This window comes from Podospora pseudopauciseta, chromosome 3, assembly GCF_035222475.1.
Source record: "Podospora pseudopauciseta strain CBS 411.78 chromosome 3, whole genome shotgun sequence".
In the NCBI taxonomy this organism is placed as follows: domain Eukaryota; kingdom Fungi; phylum Ascomycota; class Sordariomycetes; order Sordariales; family Podosporaceae; genus Podospora; species Podospora pseudopauciseta.
Genome location: NC_085893.1, coordinates 2,935,568 through 2,953,078, shown reverse-complemented (window position 1 = coordinate 2,953,078; position 17,511 = coordinate 2,935,568). Strand labels below are relative to the sequence as shown.

Here is a 17,511-nt window from a genome sequence, read left to right as displayed (position 1 = left end):
TTTTGTCTTTATTGCTGACTACGAGCCATATAGTTAATACGCACGAAAAGCCCACTTCAGCCCGGTTCAGTCATCAAATACGCACTGATACGCCGGGACGCAATCCCCAACGGATGGTGTGTTGATCGCCCAATCATGGATGTCGCTGCTCTGCTTACATCGACACACAATACGTGGGTATGATTCATCCTGTCCACATCCCCGCTGGGCTTATTGATGTGGTTAATCACCAAGTCAGGTAATACAAAGCTGTATCATGGGAATGCGAGGCGCTTTTTGTTCTCGAGGAAGGTGCGTGGGCCTTTGCCGATCTTTTATGCCGCGTATACGCAGTACTTGAAGCTGTTGGCTTGCAAGATATGAGTAAGGAAGGTGGGGACCTACTTGACGATAACGACAACTTCAGGGTGGGTGGGATGAGTAGGAAGATGCAAGGTCTTTTTTTCTCTGATAGGGAAGGTGGTTGAGAGAATGGGGGGGGATGGGGAGGTGTGTTATGGTATAAATTCTTTTGATATTCACCCTTTTGGCTTGAGCCTTTCGGTACCTTACCAGGCTTCTAATTCATTGCTTTCATTCTTTTTCCTCCGAGACTTTCCGCATATCAACGACGACTTTGACAATGGGATCATTGTCACCACCCTCTCAATCACCACCTTACCAGACCTACAACCTTCATCCTGCCAATTGGGAGGATGACCCCGAGGTTGAACGCCGACCTGTGGGCGTATTGGATTACTTTATGCCGCAGACGTACAACAACTATGCCTTGTTCTTCCGGTTCTCTTCTCCAGCTGCTGTCACAGAGGAGGATAAAATCCGGGTTGTTGAGACCTTGAAGGCGGGGTTTGAGCACATGTTTTCTCAGGTCCGGCATCTGGTTGGGAGACTTGAGAGAAACCCTGAGAAACCAGGCGAGCTGCAGTATGTGAGGAGGAAGGGGGACACGGTCAGGTTTGATGTTCAGCATCTTGGCTCGGAGGAGGCAGCAGATGGGAAGAAGTACCCGAGTATGGACGAGTTGGAGGAGAAGCACTTTAGGGGTGTGTTGTTGGGGGATTTGAAGGTTTGGAGTATTCCTGGCATGGTGAGTCCTGTCCCTTTTCGGGTAGGTTGTTTTCATGACCGTGACTGACAATGTCCAGACCTACGGCTGCCACCCTCCAGCCCACCCATCCAACAACCCCGTCATCTCAGCCTACAAGCTCAACTTCATCCGGGGAGGCTTCATCTTGAACATGCACCACCACCACTTCGCCAACGACGTCATCGGCTGGGTAGGTTACACGACCCAGCTCTCCAAGATCTGCCAAGCCCTGTCTCGCTCTAGGCCTATACCCCCCTTCCCCCTCAGCTGCCTGGACAACTCAGCTCTCAACCCGCCCTCAAACACCCCCCCATCATCAGACAAACCGATCAAACCCCAGGTGTACAACCCCCCTGACCCAACCAAGAAAGGCGTCTCACTGCTATTCCACCTCCCCGCCTCCAAAGCCGCAGCATTGAAATCCCTCGCCTCATCCGACCTGTCCAGCTCCCACCCCAACGCATGGATCTCAACCTTTGACAGCCTCGCCGCCTTGCTCCTCCGCAGTTTCATACGGCTCTCCCCCCTCGACCTCGACCCAGCTACCGTCCCGTTTTATACGCACACTATCAACCTCCGCCCGAGGCTGTCACCCCCTTTGCATCCAGGGCACCAGTTCAATTGCATCGGCTGCCCTCTCTCAGTTTCCCCGCCGGCAGGGGTGGTGCAGCCGACGGTGGGGGATATTGTCAGTGGTTGGAGTTTGGGGAGGTTGGCGTTGTATGTAAGGGAGATGACGCAGGGGATTGTCACGTTGGAGAATGGGGTTTTGGATGGGATGATACGGGAGATGGGGAAGGCGGTGGATAAGGTGGGACTGAGTATCAGGTTGGATGAATTACCGGAGGGAGGGGTGTATATTACTGATCATAGGGATGTTGGGGGGTTGCTTGGAGGGGATTGGGGGTTTGGAAAGGGGCGGAGGACGAAGTTGGTGGCGTATAGGCATTTGGTGGATAGCATTGACCAGGGGGGGGTTGTGGTTTACCCTTCGAGAGCGGGAGTAAAAGGGGATGAGGAGGAGGGGATTGAGTTTGTGGTTTTTGCTGGGGGAAGTGAGGAGGTGGCGTTGGGGAGGTTGGCGGGGGATAGGGAATGGGGGGAGTGGTTTGAGTTTAGGGGGTTAGATGGGGTTGATTTGAGGGGTAGGTGAGGGCCTGGGCTGGATGACTATGTTATGAACCGATGGGATAGGGTCTGATATTGCGAAAGCGAATGTATATGTAGCCGTTACTAGCTATCCTGAAAGTAAAATGGGAAAGGGGCAGCTGCTATCGGTGGTTGTGAAACGGTTTTGGATTGAATGATGAGAGTCTTTCATGCCAACTTTTTAGTCCAAGACTGCCAGATACCTCAGTTGGTGGGCGGGAATAGGACTTTAGCAAGCTCAGGGTTAGTATCCTTTGGCATGTTGCTGTTGTTCTGTATTCCCACTCCCGCCAAGTTGTTTTGAATCGTTCCCTGGAAAGGTCCGGCAACCGCATCCACGAGGTTGTAGTTGCGTTGTAGCTGCGCGTTGCCGCTGGTTTTGTTGTTCGCTGCTCATAAAGTCAGCTATCTGCAGATATGTGTGGATGATCGAGAGGTAGGCATGCTACGGTATCATGACAACGTACAGATGGTAAGCTGGAGTGGTGCTTGAGTGATAGGAGGCGAGGGTACCACTGTGGTTGGGACCGATGATGATCCGGCTTGGCCGTACTGCTGTTTCGGGTCTGATGCTAAGGCGGATGCATCATGTGCAGCCTCGTCGTCCACCTCCATCGTGGGGCCATTGTCGGCAAAACGTTCGGCCAGGTCCTGCTTCCATGGAACCAACATAGTATTCGGACTGTCCCCGGGAAGCGGGTTCGACAAGTGGGAACCTGTATTACAATGTCAAGCGTCAGTAAACCGTACCCAATTTGGGCGCTGGACAATGAGGCTTACTGTTATCACCTCGCACCTGCTCGGATGTCGGAGGAGGTTTCGGGGAAAACATTTTCTTCAGCGGGCCTTTCAATACATTCAAGAACTTATCAGACTTCCCATCCATGTTTCAAAAATGTGGAATTTCGAATCTGCCTTGAGAAGATGCCTTGCCTCAAATAAATAGACAAAAAGGCAAAGAAGCCGGCAGCCATTTTTCATGACAAGTGTGCCATTACTTTGATGCACCGCCTATTGGTTCTGCCTGCGAGAAGTTGCGGGAGCTCCTTGCTAACCGGGCGTTGGGCAAACAAGAAGGGCGGTGATAATTGAGTACCGCCTCGGTTTCGCAGTGATGGAATGTGTTTTCGGACAAGGCTGCGAATACTTCCTCGCCATTCGTACAAAATACAGCTGCCGAGTCTCAATATTTGAATGTCGTACCACAACACAGTCCTGGAACATGAGGGGACGTCTCTGATGAGTGGCCAGTTGCCATCTCCAAGGTGAGTTGATATGAACATGGGGGGTCAACTTGTCTGTCGGTTGGACAACTGCCAAAAAAGCAAAATTTTGGCTTGAGTAGGTGTATATATGCATAATGCCCAATGGTCTGGATACCCGAATGCAAGGTAAGTAGCGCATATGATGCTTGCATCACCCGTTCAGATCTTGGAAGAACTGCAGTGGCATCGGCCCGGCAAGAATCATGTTCTGCTGCTGGCTGTTGCCAGTAGATTGGTTCCCAACAACACTCACCAGGCCTGGCATTTGTGTGGCATCCATTCCCATGATGATGTTCCGCTGTACCGCATTTTCGAAGGCCATATTCCCCTCCACTCGAATCTGACGGTCAGAAACGTCTCTGCGTGGGCGAACCTGTTCACCCTCAACCTGCCCACGGCATCTCACATTGAGCTGATTGGAATGGGACGCCGTCCGAGGCTCTTGGCCATAAGGCTCAAGATGCCGTGCTGTGAGCGTCTCCTCGGGCTGGAACCTCGCTACCCGATTTCTTGTACTTCGACGAAAGAAGCGCGAAAACGTCGGGTTATCCTTTGCTCTGGGATCGTAAGGATCCCTTCCCTTATGAGAGCTCCTTGATGCATTTTCCGCCCGCTGCTCCAAAGCTTCTTGCGCTTTAAGCACATAGTGATGCTGCTCCGCAGAACACACCCCGTGTTCTTCTCGAAGCAAGCGGCTAGCATTGTGACGAGCAGACTCCCGGGGCATCGTATCCCCGTTCCGTTGGCGCACATGAAAATACCTCTCCCCATCACGGACCTCGTTGGTTGAGGAGATTCCCATTCTCGTGCTGCTCTCATCCGACCGACTTGTGGGCCGACTTGTGTCCGATGATACCGATTGCTTCTCTTTGTTAGCATTGGTGTACATCCCCGAATTCCCAACGCTTCTGAGAAGGACTCCTGTCATCCCGAGATGGGCTACATTGATGTCGAGTAATAGTTGAGCCTTGGCATCCCTGAGACGCTCCAGAATGTTATCAAGTCGTCGATCGTCCCTTGCCTTGTGGGCAATCGCATCCATGATTTGATAGATCCGCCTTTTTTGCAGTTGGGTTCCCATCAAGTCGGCCATATCCTTCAATTCTATCATGATATCATTGATGTGGTTGTAATGTTGTTTGATGTTGGGCAGGTCCAAATTCGGCTCGAGTTCAATCCCCCTCAATGTGCGATGGAGGCTGTCGATCTGCATTTCGATGTCTCGACGTGCCCGTGGTGCTGCCTCGATTGCGTCGCGAATCTGCAAAATGTAACGCACGAGCGACACAGTCTGCTCAATCAACTGAAGCACTGCGGCGGTGGAGGCAATTCCGTCCTGGAAGACGTCATTAGCGATCATGTTGAAATCATGGCTTCAAGAAGATGGTTCAGTGTGCTTTACCATGAGCGTTGGCTCCCTGGGGTATTTTCGTCAACAAATTCCCACAAAACCACCGAGGCATCTGAAATAATGAACTTCACGCCGAGACCGAAAAGCAAGGCACGTTCATGAGAGAGACTCCATGATCTGGTAGATTCAACAGAAAATGTGTCGAGGGAATGCTTTCGGTAAAGTAACCCAAGGCGGGGGACATGTCATGTCCAATCATGTTGCCAGAAAAATACATACGTCTTCTTTCTAGAAGATGAACAGTTGTCTCTGACAGGTTAGACTTGAGTGTCTCTGTGCCCAACCCTAATTGTGGCGGAGTGTACTCGGTACTGCATTCCAATATTTCTGTAAGAGCAGATCTGCATTTTTGTGGTCATTAGCGGTAGGGCGCCAATTCTTAGACGCGTATCTGGGCACAACCTACATTGGACTATAGGACTATCGACAATTGTCGGAACATGAGCGGACAGTCGCAGTTTTCGGAAGTAGGCAAGAGCTTATGGTGGCACTGTGTAGAACTGAGTCCAACATCGGTTAAGCACAGCGCCGGGATCAAAAAGGGGAGCTTCCGGTAGGCTCCTTTCGCCCCTTTCCCATTCCTGGCCCCCGGCAGGTTCGGCACAGACCAATGTCCAGGGGGACTTTTCCCGAGTTCAACAACATTAGACAAGATCTCCGGGTTTGGAGACAGCAAAGGAATCGGGACACTCATGGATGACCAACTGAACAACCGCCTATCTTGTCGATTTGACACAATTAGCGGCTCATCCTTGACAGCCAGCTCATGGGATATCAATATCATACAAGTCATATCAACAAACCATCGGGCATCATCAAGTCCCACAGGGGCTATGTAGACCCGCACCGCCTGAGCTAAGGCGCTGATATGGGGCTGCAGGCAAAGGTTTGAGGTCAATGGACAGCAACAGCGAATTGTGCACCTTACACAGCTGGTGTCGGGTAACATCATCACAGAAGAACACCGAGCCCGGAACCGATGGGGACTTCCCCAGCGAATAAACCATGAATACCTCTGTCTGGGCATCACAATGGGAAGAAAGTCTTTGGTCCAACTGGATGACAACGAATGGCCGAGAGAGCCCCGTGTATGGCAAAAAGCCGCCTTGTCTGTCGAATCCTGAAGTTTTCTCTGTTCTGGACAGCATGGCACCACACTCGTTCACGGTGGCCAACGGTCTGTAGACGATTACGCCCAGCGTGATTGGGTTCTGTGATACAGGTGTGCCAGAGGAATGATCCGCGAATATTCATTCTTGTTGGTATTCGTGGTAGGCTGTGGTGGGCTGATTTGTCTTACCTCTTCAGAATTCGTACAACTCTGAGCTTTCCATGAATATCCAGGACTCATTTTATTCCTCTCTTTGTACAGCGCCTCTTCCACCTTGCGTACGAAGGGAGAAGCATCAAGTTTATCATCTCAAGTTCGCTCTCTTTGAAAGGAATACTTCGACCCAGAATCCACGGATAGTATTGCAAGACCTGCCGCAGGATACCTATCTATAAATGCTTCAACCTCAGAGAACCGACGAAGGTCACCGGGACCAAAGGCCCAGCGGTAGACAAGAAAAGAGGTTTACGTCTAGGAAAAGCTAGGGGCCAGAGTAAGACCAAATACGCCACTTGTTGTGAAGTCAGTATAGTTGACGACAAATAGTAGTGCTCCCTGGCGAACTTAGTACCGACTGAACAACGCTTGATGCATTTCCCTTGTCATGCAACACCCTCATGGTGGACCTTTCGTTAGGGTAGTATCCCGCTCTCACGTCGAACATGTTCACTCGTGTGTGATATGGTCTTCAAGACTCTATCAAATTGTATAATCGCTTAATCACATCGTCTCCCCCAAGCCACTACATATCCAGCAACCTCCCCAATTACCTACATGACGGCTATGGACCCAAACCAACAAGACCCCTAAACACACACAACGGAGTAAAAAAAAAGTAAATACAGAAGTAAAGAAACCATAAGGTATGTACGACATCCTATCCTCATCATGCAGAAGAACCCTTGACGTGGTGATGTCCTAACGAAGTCTCAAATACAGCCAAAAACCCGCCTTACAGTCCCGCCCGTCTCTCTCAAAACCTTCCACCCTTTGACGATATAGTTCGACGAAACTTCAATGGGAACTCTCATCCAATCCAGTACCCTAGCCGAAAATATTTGCCCCGTGCCTGGAGAAAGGCGAATAGGGGCGGCGTCGTCACGAGGGCCAAGAGGAAAAGTCCTAGCACGAGGTGCTCGACGGCTAGGTTGTCGACTCCCAAGCTCCCGAGATGATGATCTGAAGACAACCGGAACGATATGCACACTCTCGGATTGATGAATATGATACAAAGGCAGATCTGCAGGGCTGTCGAGAGTTGTTGTCAAACCTGAAGGGTTGTCCAAGGATGTTGGATGGGTTCGATCCCGGGCTCGCGACACAAAATTTGCAAACTCGCGCCATTGACCAAGAAACTCCTGAACTAAATCGACTCATCAGCACACAGACTTGGCGATACGACATACCGATCTCAAGGATCATGGCTTACTTGCTGGTGCCGAGAGCAACTGGTTGATATCATACTCTGGTGGCCCACGATTGTTGACCTGGATGATGTTTACATTCGACTGGATGCCCCCAGTGTACACGGTATTGCCTGCGATGCTGCCCGAACCTTGGGGACTAGTCGAACACTCCATGGTTGCACAGACAATCTACTTTCCGATAGTCGAGGAGTAAAGAGATAGATGGGAAGAACTCAAAGTCGCTGGTCACTCGAAGAATGTCCTCTATTCGGTTCTAGAGAGCGTACGGGAGGGGAACGGGCAACAGACCTTTCCTAAGTGGACGTTGGAGCGAATGAGAGGCAGCCTGCGCTATTATATGTTGGTAGGCGGGGACTTGCTTTACATGTCCACACGAGTGAGATTTCCTCTTGTTATAAGGTCGAATGGCGGTGTAATTTGCAACGAACGGGAGGCTTAGCCTTGAGTATTGCCGCTGGTCGCGGAATTGGGCCCCCCAACATGGAATTCTTTTCACATGATCGTTGTGTTATATCAGATAATGAGAGCGTAGCTCTGCGCAGCTGGCATCCTGTCCGGAATCTCGTGTCTCGCTGGGCATATTCAGAAACTCTTTCCCGCGTAGAGCATCTCTCGATAGTATCTCCTCCCTCCTATAGCCATGAAAAGGATCAGCGAACACAAATAATTGTCAGCCGCAGGTATCGCAAAGCCCACGGCATTATTCTGGGTCCTCGGATTGGCTGTTAGGTCTCAATATGTGTGCGGCTTTCTACGTCTGCTTGGGGTTCAGCCTTATACCGGTGGTATGCACTTTTACCCCTCCACGCCGTTGATAGATTCCAAATAGAAGGGTATGCGGCGGCCAAGGGCGGTAATAAGCGCCACAACCTTCATTTTTAGCCAGCCTTAGAGGCACCAAGAGCTTGAAGCGGCGCATATTCAGGGCAGGTCGGAGCCGAGAGCAAAATGTGATGCTGGAATCCAGATGCTGAGTTTTCGAGCGGTGATGTTGAAAGACCAGAAAATGGTGTGTTGGAGCACTGGCGACGGCGTGCATCAGTTTCTGAACAGCCACACATGTCTCAGATGACGGGCGGCTGGTCTGTTAGGCATACCTCATATAGAATGCCTCGTCTTGTCAATGAGAGTTTCGAACAATGGTACTCAATCTCCCGCAGTTGCTTTCCTTTGACATCCATCTGAAGTCGACTTGCCCCGGCAGTGGTGATAACAGATCGCGGCACGGGCCGAGCTTCGATCAACAGCCGACGGAGCTTTGCTGCCTGCCTGGCTTGCCTCATGCTACAGTCTGGTCTGTGCTTTGGTAATGTGGCTGTGTGGCTGAGTGGTATCCGCCTGGCCCTGGCGGGGTGTGAACCATGGTTCGAGCGCCAGCGCCAAACGGTCGGCGCAAAGCTTCCCGTTTGCTCTCCATGTTTGGCAGCCCGCGCAGAATCAGGGGTTGACTCGTATTTATCATTGCCAGCGGCCTTGGGTGTGAGCCTGTTGCAGATCCCCAGAGCTTCTCTGAAGCTGCTTTTTCTGGATGTTGGTGGATACGGTCGCTTCTGTTGGACTGGTCAGTGGTAATACGGGCCTTGGGTCGTTTCAGCGCAGTTCAAGCTGGACTGTGATTGATTTGGATGCCAAAGCTGGCCGAGACCTCTCCTCCCTCTCCTCCTCCAGCCCTCGTTTGTTTTGTCACAACCTACCGAATGGCGCTTGTTCCTGTCGTCGGTGGCTTTCTTTCTTCATACACCATCGTCATCGCCATCTCCCAACGACACACGCTACCACGCAACGTAATCAGTGTTCCACCCTGCCGACTGCCGACCTCGATTCTCTTATTGTTGACTTTTGTGCTCTGGGAACGCAGAGTGACCTTGGCCCGGCAGTCTCGGACTTTTCATCTTGCTCTTGACTTTCATCGAAGGAAAGGAGGCAGGAGGCAACAAAACCATCGTGGCCTCCATCTCCCTTCCATTTTCAGTTGAATAACTGCAGTCACGCCACCCCCCGTGCCAGTGACGGTTTCTACAACCCGCCAGAAATTGCCCCTCAAAGGAAAGAGCCCTGGATTCTGCGGGGCTCGCAAAAAAGCAACAAGAGGTGAAGGCGCAACCTGCTATCTTGCTGATACTGTGACCTATTTGCTTTGGTTGTTTCTGCTGCCCAGGCTTGAAGTTGATCAGCAGAAGGTCTCGCCGTCATCATGGCTCCCTGGCCCAACGAAGTGGGCTCTTCTGCCTTTCTGCGTCCACGCGACCCCGCCACAGCTTCGAATCAAGCTCGATCACCAGCGAATGCTCGTCAGCATCTTCAGCCCGGGTCTACAAGCGGTCATGGTAGCAGTAACCGCGAAAGGAGCCGATATCGAAGCGCTTCTCGAGTGCCCGAGTTAGAGGCCTGGGAGAACCTGCAGCAGTGTCAAATCGAGTCCAGCTCGTCCGATGAAGACTTGCACCCTTCGCGCAACGCACAAAGACCCCGTCATACACGCTCCATGAGCCATCCATTCCCGTCACTATTTTCAATCAAGAAGAAGAAATCGGGCCCCATGACCCGCCCTGAACACGAGTCCGATTCGGAGTCCGGTCTCGACGCCGGACCTCTGCCGAAGTTTCGAGGAAGACCCCCACCGAGCCGTGGTCACCGCAACGGCTCTTCGGGTGGCAGCAGGGATTACTCGACGGGCAATTGCATGACGTGCGGGTCGCTTGTACGATGGCCGAGGGACCTACATGTATTCAAGTGCACCATCTGCCTCACTATCAATGACTTGCAGCCACTACCAAGGGACCGAGATCGTGGCCATGATCATAACCGGGAAAATAGACGGGATCATTCACGGGGGGCGGGTGCCTCACCTGACCGGCGGCCAACATTGTCGTCTGGTAAGGAGACCGTTTACATCTTTCCGTTGCTGTTGCTGACTTGTTGTAGACGGTACTGTTTCTCTCGAACACACACAGTCGTTGATTTCTCAGTGTCTGTACGCTTTCTTGGCAGCTGCTCTGAGAAACCCACAGCCCGAAGCTCTCAGTCCACCTCGCGAGCCATCCACAAATCCATTCTTCAACAATTCAACTGAAGGAAACTTCAACTCGGGCAACTTCTCGGAGCCCTATCTCATGGTGCGGCCACCAAGCTCTGGGAGCCCTAGTCGTAGGGCCCAGCCGATACCCAGCAGGTCCCGGGATCCTAGTCAGCACCGCCGACAGCCTAGTTGGTCCAATACTGTCCCCAATACCATATCCGCTTCATATCCTGAGAAACAACCTGCTCTTCAAGAGGTTTTCCCGCAGCAACCATCTCATCAGTATACACCTCAACCCCCAAGTCCAGGTGGTGAAGCCAGGAGAATATTTCGCCCACTTGAAGACTACATTGTCTCTTGCTTTACTTCGTTTCACTGTTTGAACTCGTCATTCACATCGTACCGAGGCCATCGGCATCGTCCTACAGTAGAGGATGTACGGAAACATTCAGTCGACCACATCGAACACCGCAGGGGATCGCAGCCAACTATCAACCCCCAGCCCATCGTTGACTTGGATGCGAAGCTATTACTCTTGGGCAACTTTGCAGAGAACGGTTCTTGGTGGACAGGTGGGCAGGAGGATGTTGTCCCTGGAAGGTCGAGCTCTAATAAAAGCCAAAACGGACAGTCCATAGTCAGCTCGCGAAGTCCTCGCTTGGAATGGGCGGATTTAGAAGAGTGGTATTCGGCTGTCACGGAGGCTGCTCGTTCATGGCCGGAGGTGTATTCGAGCTTGGTAGAAGAAGACCCAGACCTGGCTGCTCCACACACCACGCTCATGGAGCTCGAGACCGAGATTCTCATTGGACAGGAGCACGCCCAACGGACTCTTCTCAAAGCCTGCGAGACGATGCTCAAAAGACCAGGAAGGCCCATTGTTAGCCCCGATGACCTACGGTTCATCATGATCATTGCTGGAAATCCCTTGCTGCACGGAGACTATAAGCCCTACTCTGGGGAGTTTGAGCACCCGGGCAGCGCAGGTTCGACACAGAGCAACGACCCACTGCGAGGTTCTAGTCCCACCTCTGGGAGACATTCGGGTATTATCAAACGGATTGTGGGGCTGGTGTCGAATACTAATCCGGACTGCCAGAACCATTTAGTTGCGTGGTTTGCAAGATACCCGAAGAAGATGTTTGTGCAAACCAAGGACTTGGTGTCGAGCTTCTTGGCATATAGGCTCATTAGGCAAAATGAGAAGAAGTATGAGACCAAGGTTGACATCACGGATGGGTTGATTCCTAGCATGGGGGCTGGGAGGTCAGCGGCGAGTTTGCACGCTGCGCTGGGGCATGGAAGAGAGAGCGGTGGGGGGGCTAATGGGGGCCAGAATAATAACAATAACAGGGGGAAGAAGAAGGAGAAGCCAAAGAGGGTGGTCTATCAAGATGATTGGCAGATCAAGGCTGCGGCGAGGATGTTGGGGTTGCTCTTTGCGGCGAACAATATGGATTATGCGAGAAGGGGTGGAAACATGTACGACGGTAACAGCATCAACAATAACAACGGTGGTGATGGGGTGTATGCCAGGGGACAGATTGTCCCCACAAGCGACTTTTACACGACGCTGCTGGACGACTCGGATCTGGTGGGCGATTTTGAGGCGTGGGAGAAGAAGCAGGCGAGGTTTGCATTTTGTCAGTATCCGTTTTTGTTGAGCATTGGGGCCAAGATTCAGATTTTGGAGCATGATGCTAGACGGCAGATGGAGAGTCGGGCAAGGGATGCGTTTTTTGATAGCATTCTCAGCCACAGGGTGGTGAGGCAGTTTTTGACACTGAATATTCGGCGGGATTGCCTTGTGGAGGACAGTCTGAAGGCTGTGAGTGAGGTTATTGGGGGTGGTGGGGAGGATATCAAGAAGGGGTTGAAGATTGTTTTCAAGGGGGAGGAAGGGGTTGATGCCGGTGGGTTGAGAAAGGAGTGGTTCTTGTTGTTGGTGAGAGAAGTGTTTGGGAGGGATCATGGGATGTTTCTCTATGATGAGGATTCGGGCTATTGCTATTTTAACCCGAACTCGCTGGAGCCATCGGAGCAGTTCTTTTTGGTGGGAGTGGTGCTGGGGCTTGCGATTTACAACTCGACCATTTTGGATGTTGCGCTTCCGCCGTTTGCGTTTCGAAAGTTGTTGATGGCTGCTCCGCCGCCGCCGCTGGCTGGGCAGGTGGCTCATCAGCAGAGGCAGACGATGAATTATACGCTGGAAGATTTGGCTGAGTTTAGGCCTAGACTGGCGAGGGGGCTGAGGCAGTTGTTGGAGTATAGCGACGATGACCTCGAGGAGGTTTTCTGCCTGGACTTTGTGGTGGATGTGGAAAAGTATGGGGTCGTGGAGCGGGTGCCGCTCTGTCCCGGGGGTGAGAGGAGGCCGGTGACGAATACGAACAAGAGGGAGTATGTCGAGTTGTACGTCAGGTATCTTCTTGACGGGTCGGTAACGAGGCAGTTTGAGCCGTTCAAGCGGGGATTTTTCACGGTTTGTGGAGGTAATGCGTTGAGTTTGTTTAGGCCGGAGGAGATTGAGTTGTTGGTGAGGGGGTCGGATGAGGCGCTGGATATTGATTCTTTGAGGGCGGTGGCGCAGTATGAAGGGTGGGGGAAGGAGGTTGCGGATCCGGGGGAGGACGAGCCGGTGGTGAGGTGGTTTTGGAGCTCGTTTGAACGGGCGAGCCCCAAGGATCAGAGGAAATTGTTGAGTTTTATTACGGGGAGTGATAGGATACCTGCCATGGGGGCGGCGTCGCTGGTGGTGAAGATTTCGTGTTTGGGGGATGATATTGGGCGGTATCCGACTGCGAGGACGTGCTTTAATGCGCTGGGCCTGTGGAAGTATGGGACTAGGGAGAGGTTGGAGGGGATGCTTTGGGGGGCGGTGAATGGGAGTGAGGGGTTTGGGTTGAAGTGAAGCAGTTGGTTTTAGCAACAAGAAGGGGTGGTTTGTTTTGAAGTTTTTTTGGATTGTTGGAGCCCAGGGGTTATGAGGTTGTCGTTTTTGGGGTTATACCTATGTTTGCGCTCGGTGCCATCACGCTGGGTATTATCAAGAAGAGCATTGAGATATAGATACAGCACTCGCCTTGGTTTGTTTTCAGAAGAGGCGAAAAAGAGTTGAATTAGAGATATCTTAGATCGAAAAACAAAGGCTGAAATTTGTCTTGAATTCTGCATGTCTATGTTCTCCTTTGCCCTTGCATGAAGATATGTCCGGGTAGATGAACTAAAGCCCAAGCGCCTCAGGCTACAGGTCTTCTAACATCTGGACTCGATCTGGATCAGGGGAGGACAGGACGCTTTTTGTTATGCAGGTTGTCAGCGCATATGCAAAACTGCCTGTGGCTGATCTGAGTATATGTAGGTCTCCTGTAGTGGAGGGACAGCTGAAATGGTTACTGGTGAGGAGTCGAGGTTTAGAGGGGCTATTTTTACATTGCTAGCACACCATCAAGCAATACTGAGCTGATGAAGAAGAGGCTGCAACAAGTAGACATGATTGAGTAGTCAGGAACGAAAACACTCAGCGAGGTTCATCCTTGAAGGAGGAGGAAAATGTAGATCAGATGAGCAAAATCCCGAGAGACGATATTCCCCCGCCTTTTAGCGTACTTGATTACGAAGTTATAGTGGGGTTCAGTGTGTTGGGTCCTAGGCTTGGTTTTTATTACTATGACGTTCTGGATCGATGGGGCGGTTTGAATCGGTTGCTTTTCTAGAAACATTTTTTTTAAAGCTTGATGGTCATGATTTGAGGATGGAGAATGGGAACAAGTGAAGGGATCGTGATAAGAGAAGAGCCCCGGGGGGTTAATTCCCCGGTTGGAGCGGGCTGCAGGAAGGGCACTGAGTGAGATCCTATCTGCAGATGCAAAGCAGAGAGGTTTCAGGCAACAAGGGTCCTGCAAAGGGTGCATGTTGGCGAGCCGATTTGCTGGAGGTAGGTGAGATGGAGGTGGATCAACCAACGGTGGGTGTCTTATCTCCACAAATTGGTATTTTATGGCCAACGGCGATGGCTTTTGCCGCACGGTTGTTGTATTGTCGAGATGGGTTGATGGTGATGAAGTTAGGGAGGGAGCTCAGACAGGCCGAGCAGAGGTCGAGAGGCGATCGACAACGTGATCTTCTGGCAATGTCACGTAGCAGGCCGGGAACGTTGTGGGTTGACATGTGCAGCACAAAAGACGAGGCTGAGCTCAGCTGTAATACGGGGTTTCTGGAAATAGATTGGCTTGGGGACAAAGAATGAAAGAAAAAAAGGTTGGACGATCGAACAGTTGCAAAAGCCAGCTGGGAGCTTGAGTGCTCAGAGCTGTCATCCCATGGAACGGCGGACTTTTCGGCCCCACAGCCAGATCCCAGGAACTGAAAATTGCCCCAGGAACGACCCGGCGGGAAAAGCATGAGGCACCGGCCCGGTCACCTGATGAAAAGCTTCGAGCGATAAAGAAGTTTGTTAGACTAGGTTCGTCCGATGTTTATTTGGTGAGGAAGTTTACAAAAACAAAATCAAGAAACGAGAATTGCTTCAAAATCGCCGTCGGTCCAAACAGGCCGACAATCCCTCCTCAACCTGGCCATCGCCCCCGTCTCGGGTGTCACAGTCCCGTCGTCTTACGTACCGCTTCGCCCAATCTGGCAGCCGCGGTACATGTTGCACTGCCGCATGAACTGTGCCTGCGCCTAGTCCAAGCCTGGCAACTGGGAATAACAGCCCTGAAGCCGCACCTAATCTCTCGTGCCATCCCCCCGAGGGTCTGACCTTCCATCGCTCCCCCATCTCGTCTTTTCCCCGTCCGACCCGTGACGGCGCGCGATTTCGTCAACCGTCGTTCCAGTTCACTTTTTGTTGTTTTCATTCCGACTCATTGCTCGACAGCTTCAATTACTCTTCGGCACCCGCCATCCCGGGCCCCGCTGAGCTCGTCAACCGCTGAGGTTCAGCCGCCAAGCGACTGGCCTCTTCTGTCGGCGCACACGGCATCGTCTGCTCAGCCATTCATTTGGTCTCACAGTCGACCATCTCAAACACCTCCTTTGGTCCATCGTATCGAAGCGCTCGTTCGTTCGCAACTGCCGCACAATTGACATCGTCAACTGTCGCGTGCCGCTGACATTTGCATCTGCACTCTCGCCGCAACCCAGAGGTTTGTAGCCCCCGATCCAGTCCGACACGCACCGCCTGTTTCTCTTTGAAGCTGCTCACTGCAGCCGCGGCGCGACTGTCTTTTTCAACCTCCACCACCTCCGCCCACACAGTTTCTTAATAGGTGCACGGCGTCTTCCACGATGTTCCTGCTGTGTTCTCCCGCCATGCGTCGCAACCTGCCACGGTGGGATCCCATGCTAATATGGCAGTTCCATACAGAAACCTACCGCGATTGAAGCGACGATTTTTCGTGATGTCTACCAACTCGACTGGCGCGCCGGACACCTCCGCAGACCCTCCACCGTCTGACACCAACCCACCCGCTCCTCCGCCATCGACTAGCAACACACCGACTCCTACACCAACTCCAACCCCCACTCCTCCTCCCCCTCCTCCCACTACCACTCCCACCCCTCCTCCTCCTTCGACATCATCGACTCCTAGGCCTGATCCTCCATCCACCAGTTCCACCCCACAACAACCAGAGCCTTCTCCGGAGCCTTCATCCAGCAACCCCCCAGACCCTGAACCAGACACCAGCACAGAGGTTGTTACGCAAACCATCACCACTAGAAGACCGACGGATGGCGTACCAGATCCTGCGCAGACCTCATCGTCTTCTTCAACTGGACTTCCCGGGGTTGGCGCTGGCAATGACGCCAACCCTGAGGCCTCGGCCGGAACATTGAGCAACAGTGGGAAGATTGCTATCGCTGTGGTGGTCCCTATTGTTGCCGTTGCTCTTTTGGTTGTGGCCGGCATTTTCTTGTGGAGGAAGAGGAAGCAGCGCAAGGATGCCGAGGAGCAGAGACGCAAGGAGGTCGAAGATTATGGATACAACCCTAACGCCGACCCAACAATTCCAGCCGTCGCTGCCGCTTATGATGGGCGAGATGATGAGTCCTCCGCTGGCTACAGAGGCTGGGGCTCCACCACGATTGCCGGTTCGACTGCGAGGAAAACATCGACAACCATGTCTGGAGGGGTCCCTTATTCGGATGCCGCTTCACCTACCCGTGCTACTGTCTCCGACACACGATCTGGTGAGCCCTTGATGCATGAAGTGCCTGCTTCACCGGAGGGCGAGATTCTTGGAGTAATGGGCCCTTCTGCTGCGAACAACCGTGGTGACGTGCACCGCGGGCCTTCCAATGCTTCCTCTTCGTATAGTGCTGCTGCGAGGTCTGATGGCTCTGGCGAAGGCCCAATAGGTATGGCGTACAGCGGACCCAATCAGTACTACGATCAGTACGGCAGTGGAAACCCATACTCAGACCAGCCCCCCAGCCAGCCAGGAGGCGGCTCACCAATCATCCGGGATGTGACGGCTCGGAGGAACACTCGCATCGAGAACCCAGCACACTACCCGCAACAGACAGCCGGAATCTCGCAGAATTTCTAGTCTCTTTTTGAGTTCAGCGACGGAAGCAGGCTCTTTTTGCAACAGGATGTTACTGCGCGCAAACAAGGCCTCTGTTTTTGTTTCCTTCAGTATACGCTTTTTGTGCTGCATAGTACCGTCACTTTTGACAGTTTTTTGTTTTCTGTATCAATTTTTTCGTCGATTTTGGGGAGTTTATGGTCTGGCCAGACAATAGCATTTACTAACATCTAATTCTCTGGGTCGACAAAGAGCACACTTTGCGAACCTTGCCGCCGTGCTTCTTTCCTTTGTACGTATTTGTATTCCATTACATTTACAAACAGTTGGAGGATATGGTGAAGTTGTTTGGGGTTGAGAAGGGGTTATCGTGTTGGCATTTTGAACAATGAAGAGACGCAGAGAGCGAAAGGGAGGGGGATATGGAAGGTTATCAGGGATGGAAAGGAGGAACGGGCAGTGAGGTGGACGACTTTGATGGACATGTATAAAAGAAGCAGGCCGGGTTGATA

General features: G+C 52.2%; 3 protein-coding genes across 3 annotated transcripts; all 3 read left to right on the top strand.

The window, feature by feature from the left end:
* Window positions 1-622: 622 nt before the first annotated feature.
* Window positions 623-2,240, top strand: QC763_308315 (uncharacterized protein; the record flags this gene model as incomplete). Its single annotated transcript, XM_062911278.1, has 2 exons — window positions 623-1,087; window positions 1,146-2,240. 2 exons carry the CDS (start codon window positions 623-625, stop codon window positions 2,238-2,240), a joined length of 1,560 nt encoding a protein of 519 aa, XP_062767299.1.
* A 6,658-nt stretch (window positions 2,241-8,898) lies between these two features.
* On the top strand, window positions 8,899-14,056 carry HUL4 (putative E3 ubiquitin-protein ligase). Its single transcript, XM_062911277.1, has 2 exons — window positions 8,899-10,326; window positions 10,376-14,056. Exons 1-2 carry the CDS (start codon window positions 9,645-9,647, stop codon window positions 13,378-13,380), a joined length of 3,687 nt encoding a protein of 1,228 aa, XP_062767298.1. The 5' UTR covers window positions 8,899-9,644; the 3' UTR covers window positions 13,381-14,056.
* Window positions 14,057-15,758: 1,702 nt separating this feature from the next.
* Window positions 15,759-17,020, top strand: QC763_308290 (uncharacterized protein; the record flags this gene model as incomplete). Its single annotated transcript, XM_062911276.1, has 2 exons — window positions 15,759-15,802; window positions 15,838-17,020. The coding sequence occupies 2 exons, from the start codon at window positions 15,759-15,761 to the stop codon at window positions 17,018-17,020; spliced, it is 1,227 nt and encodes a 408-aa protein (XP_062767297.1).
* Window positions 17,021-17,511: the final 491 nt, after the last annotated feature.

Coding starts and splice junctions, on each gene's coding strand:
- HUL4 (XM_062911277.1), top strand. CDS start 9,645: ATGGCTCCCTGGCCCAACGAAGTGGGCTCTTCTGCCTTTCTGCGTCCA. Junction 10,327..10,375: donor GCGGCCAACATTGTCGTCTG/GTAAGGAGACCG, acceptor GACTTGTTGTAG/ACGGTACTGTTTCTCTCGAA.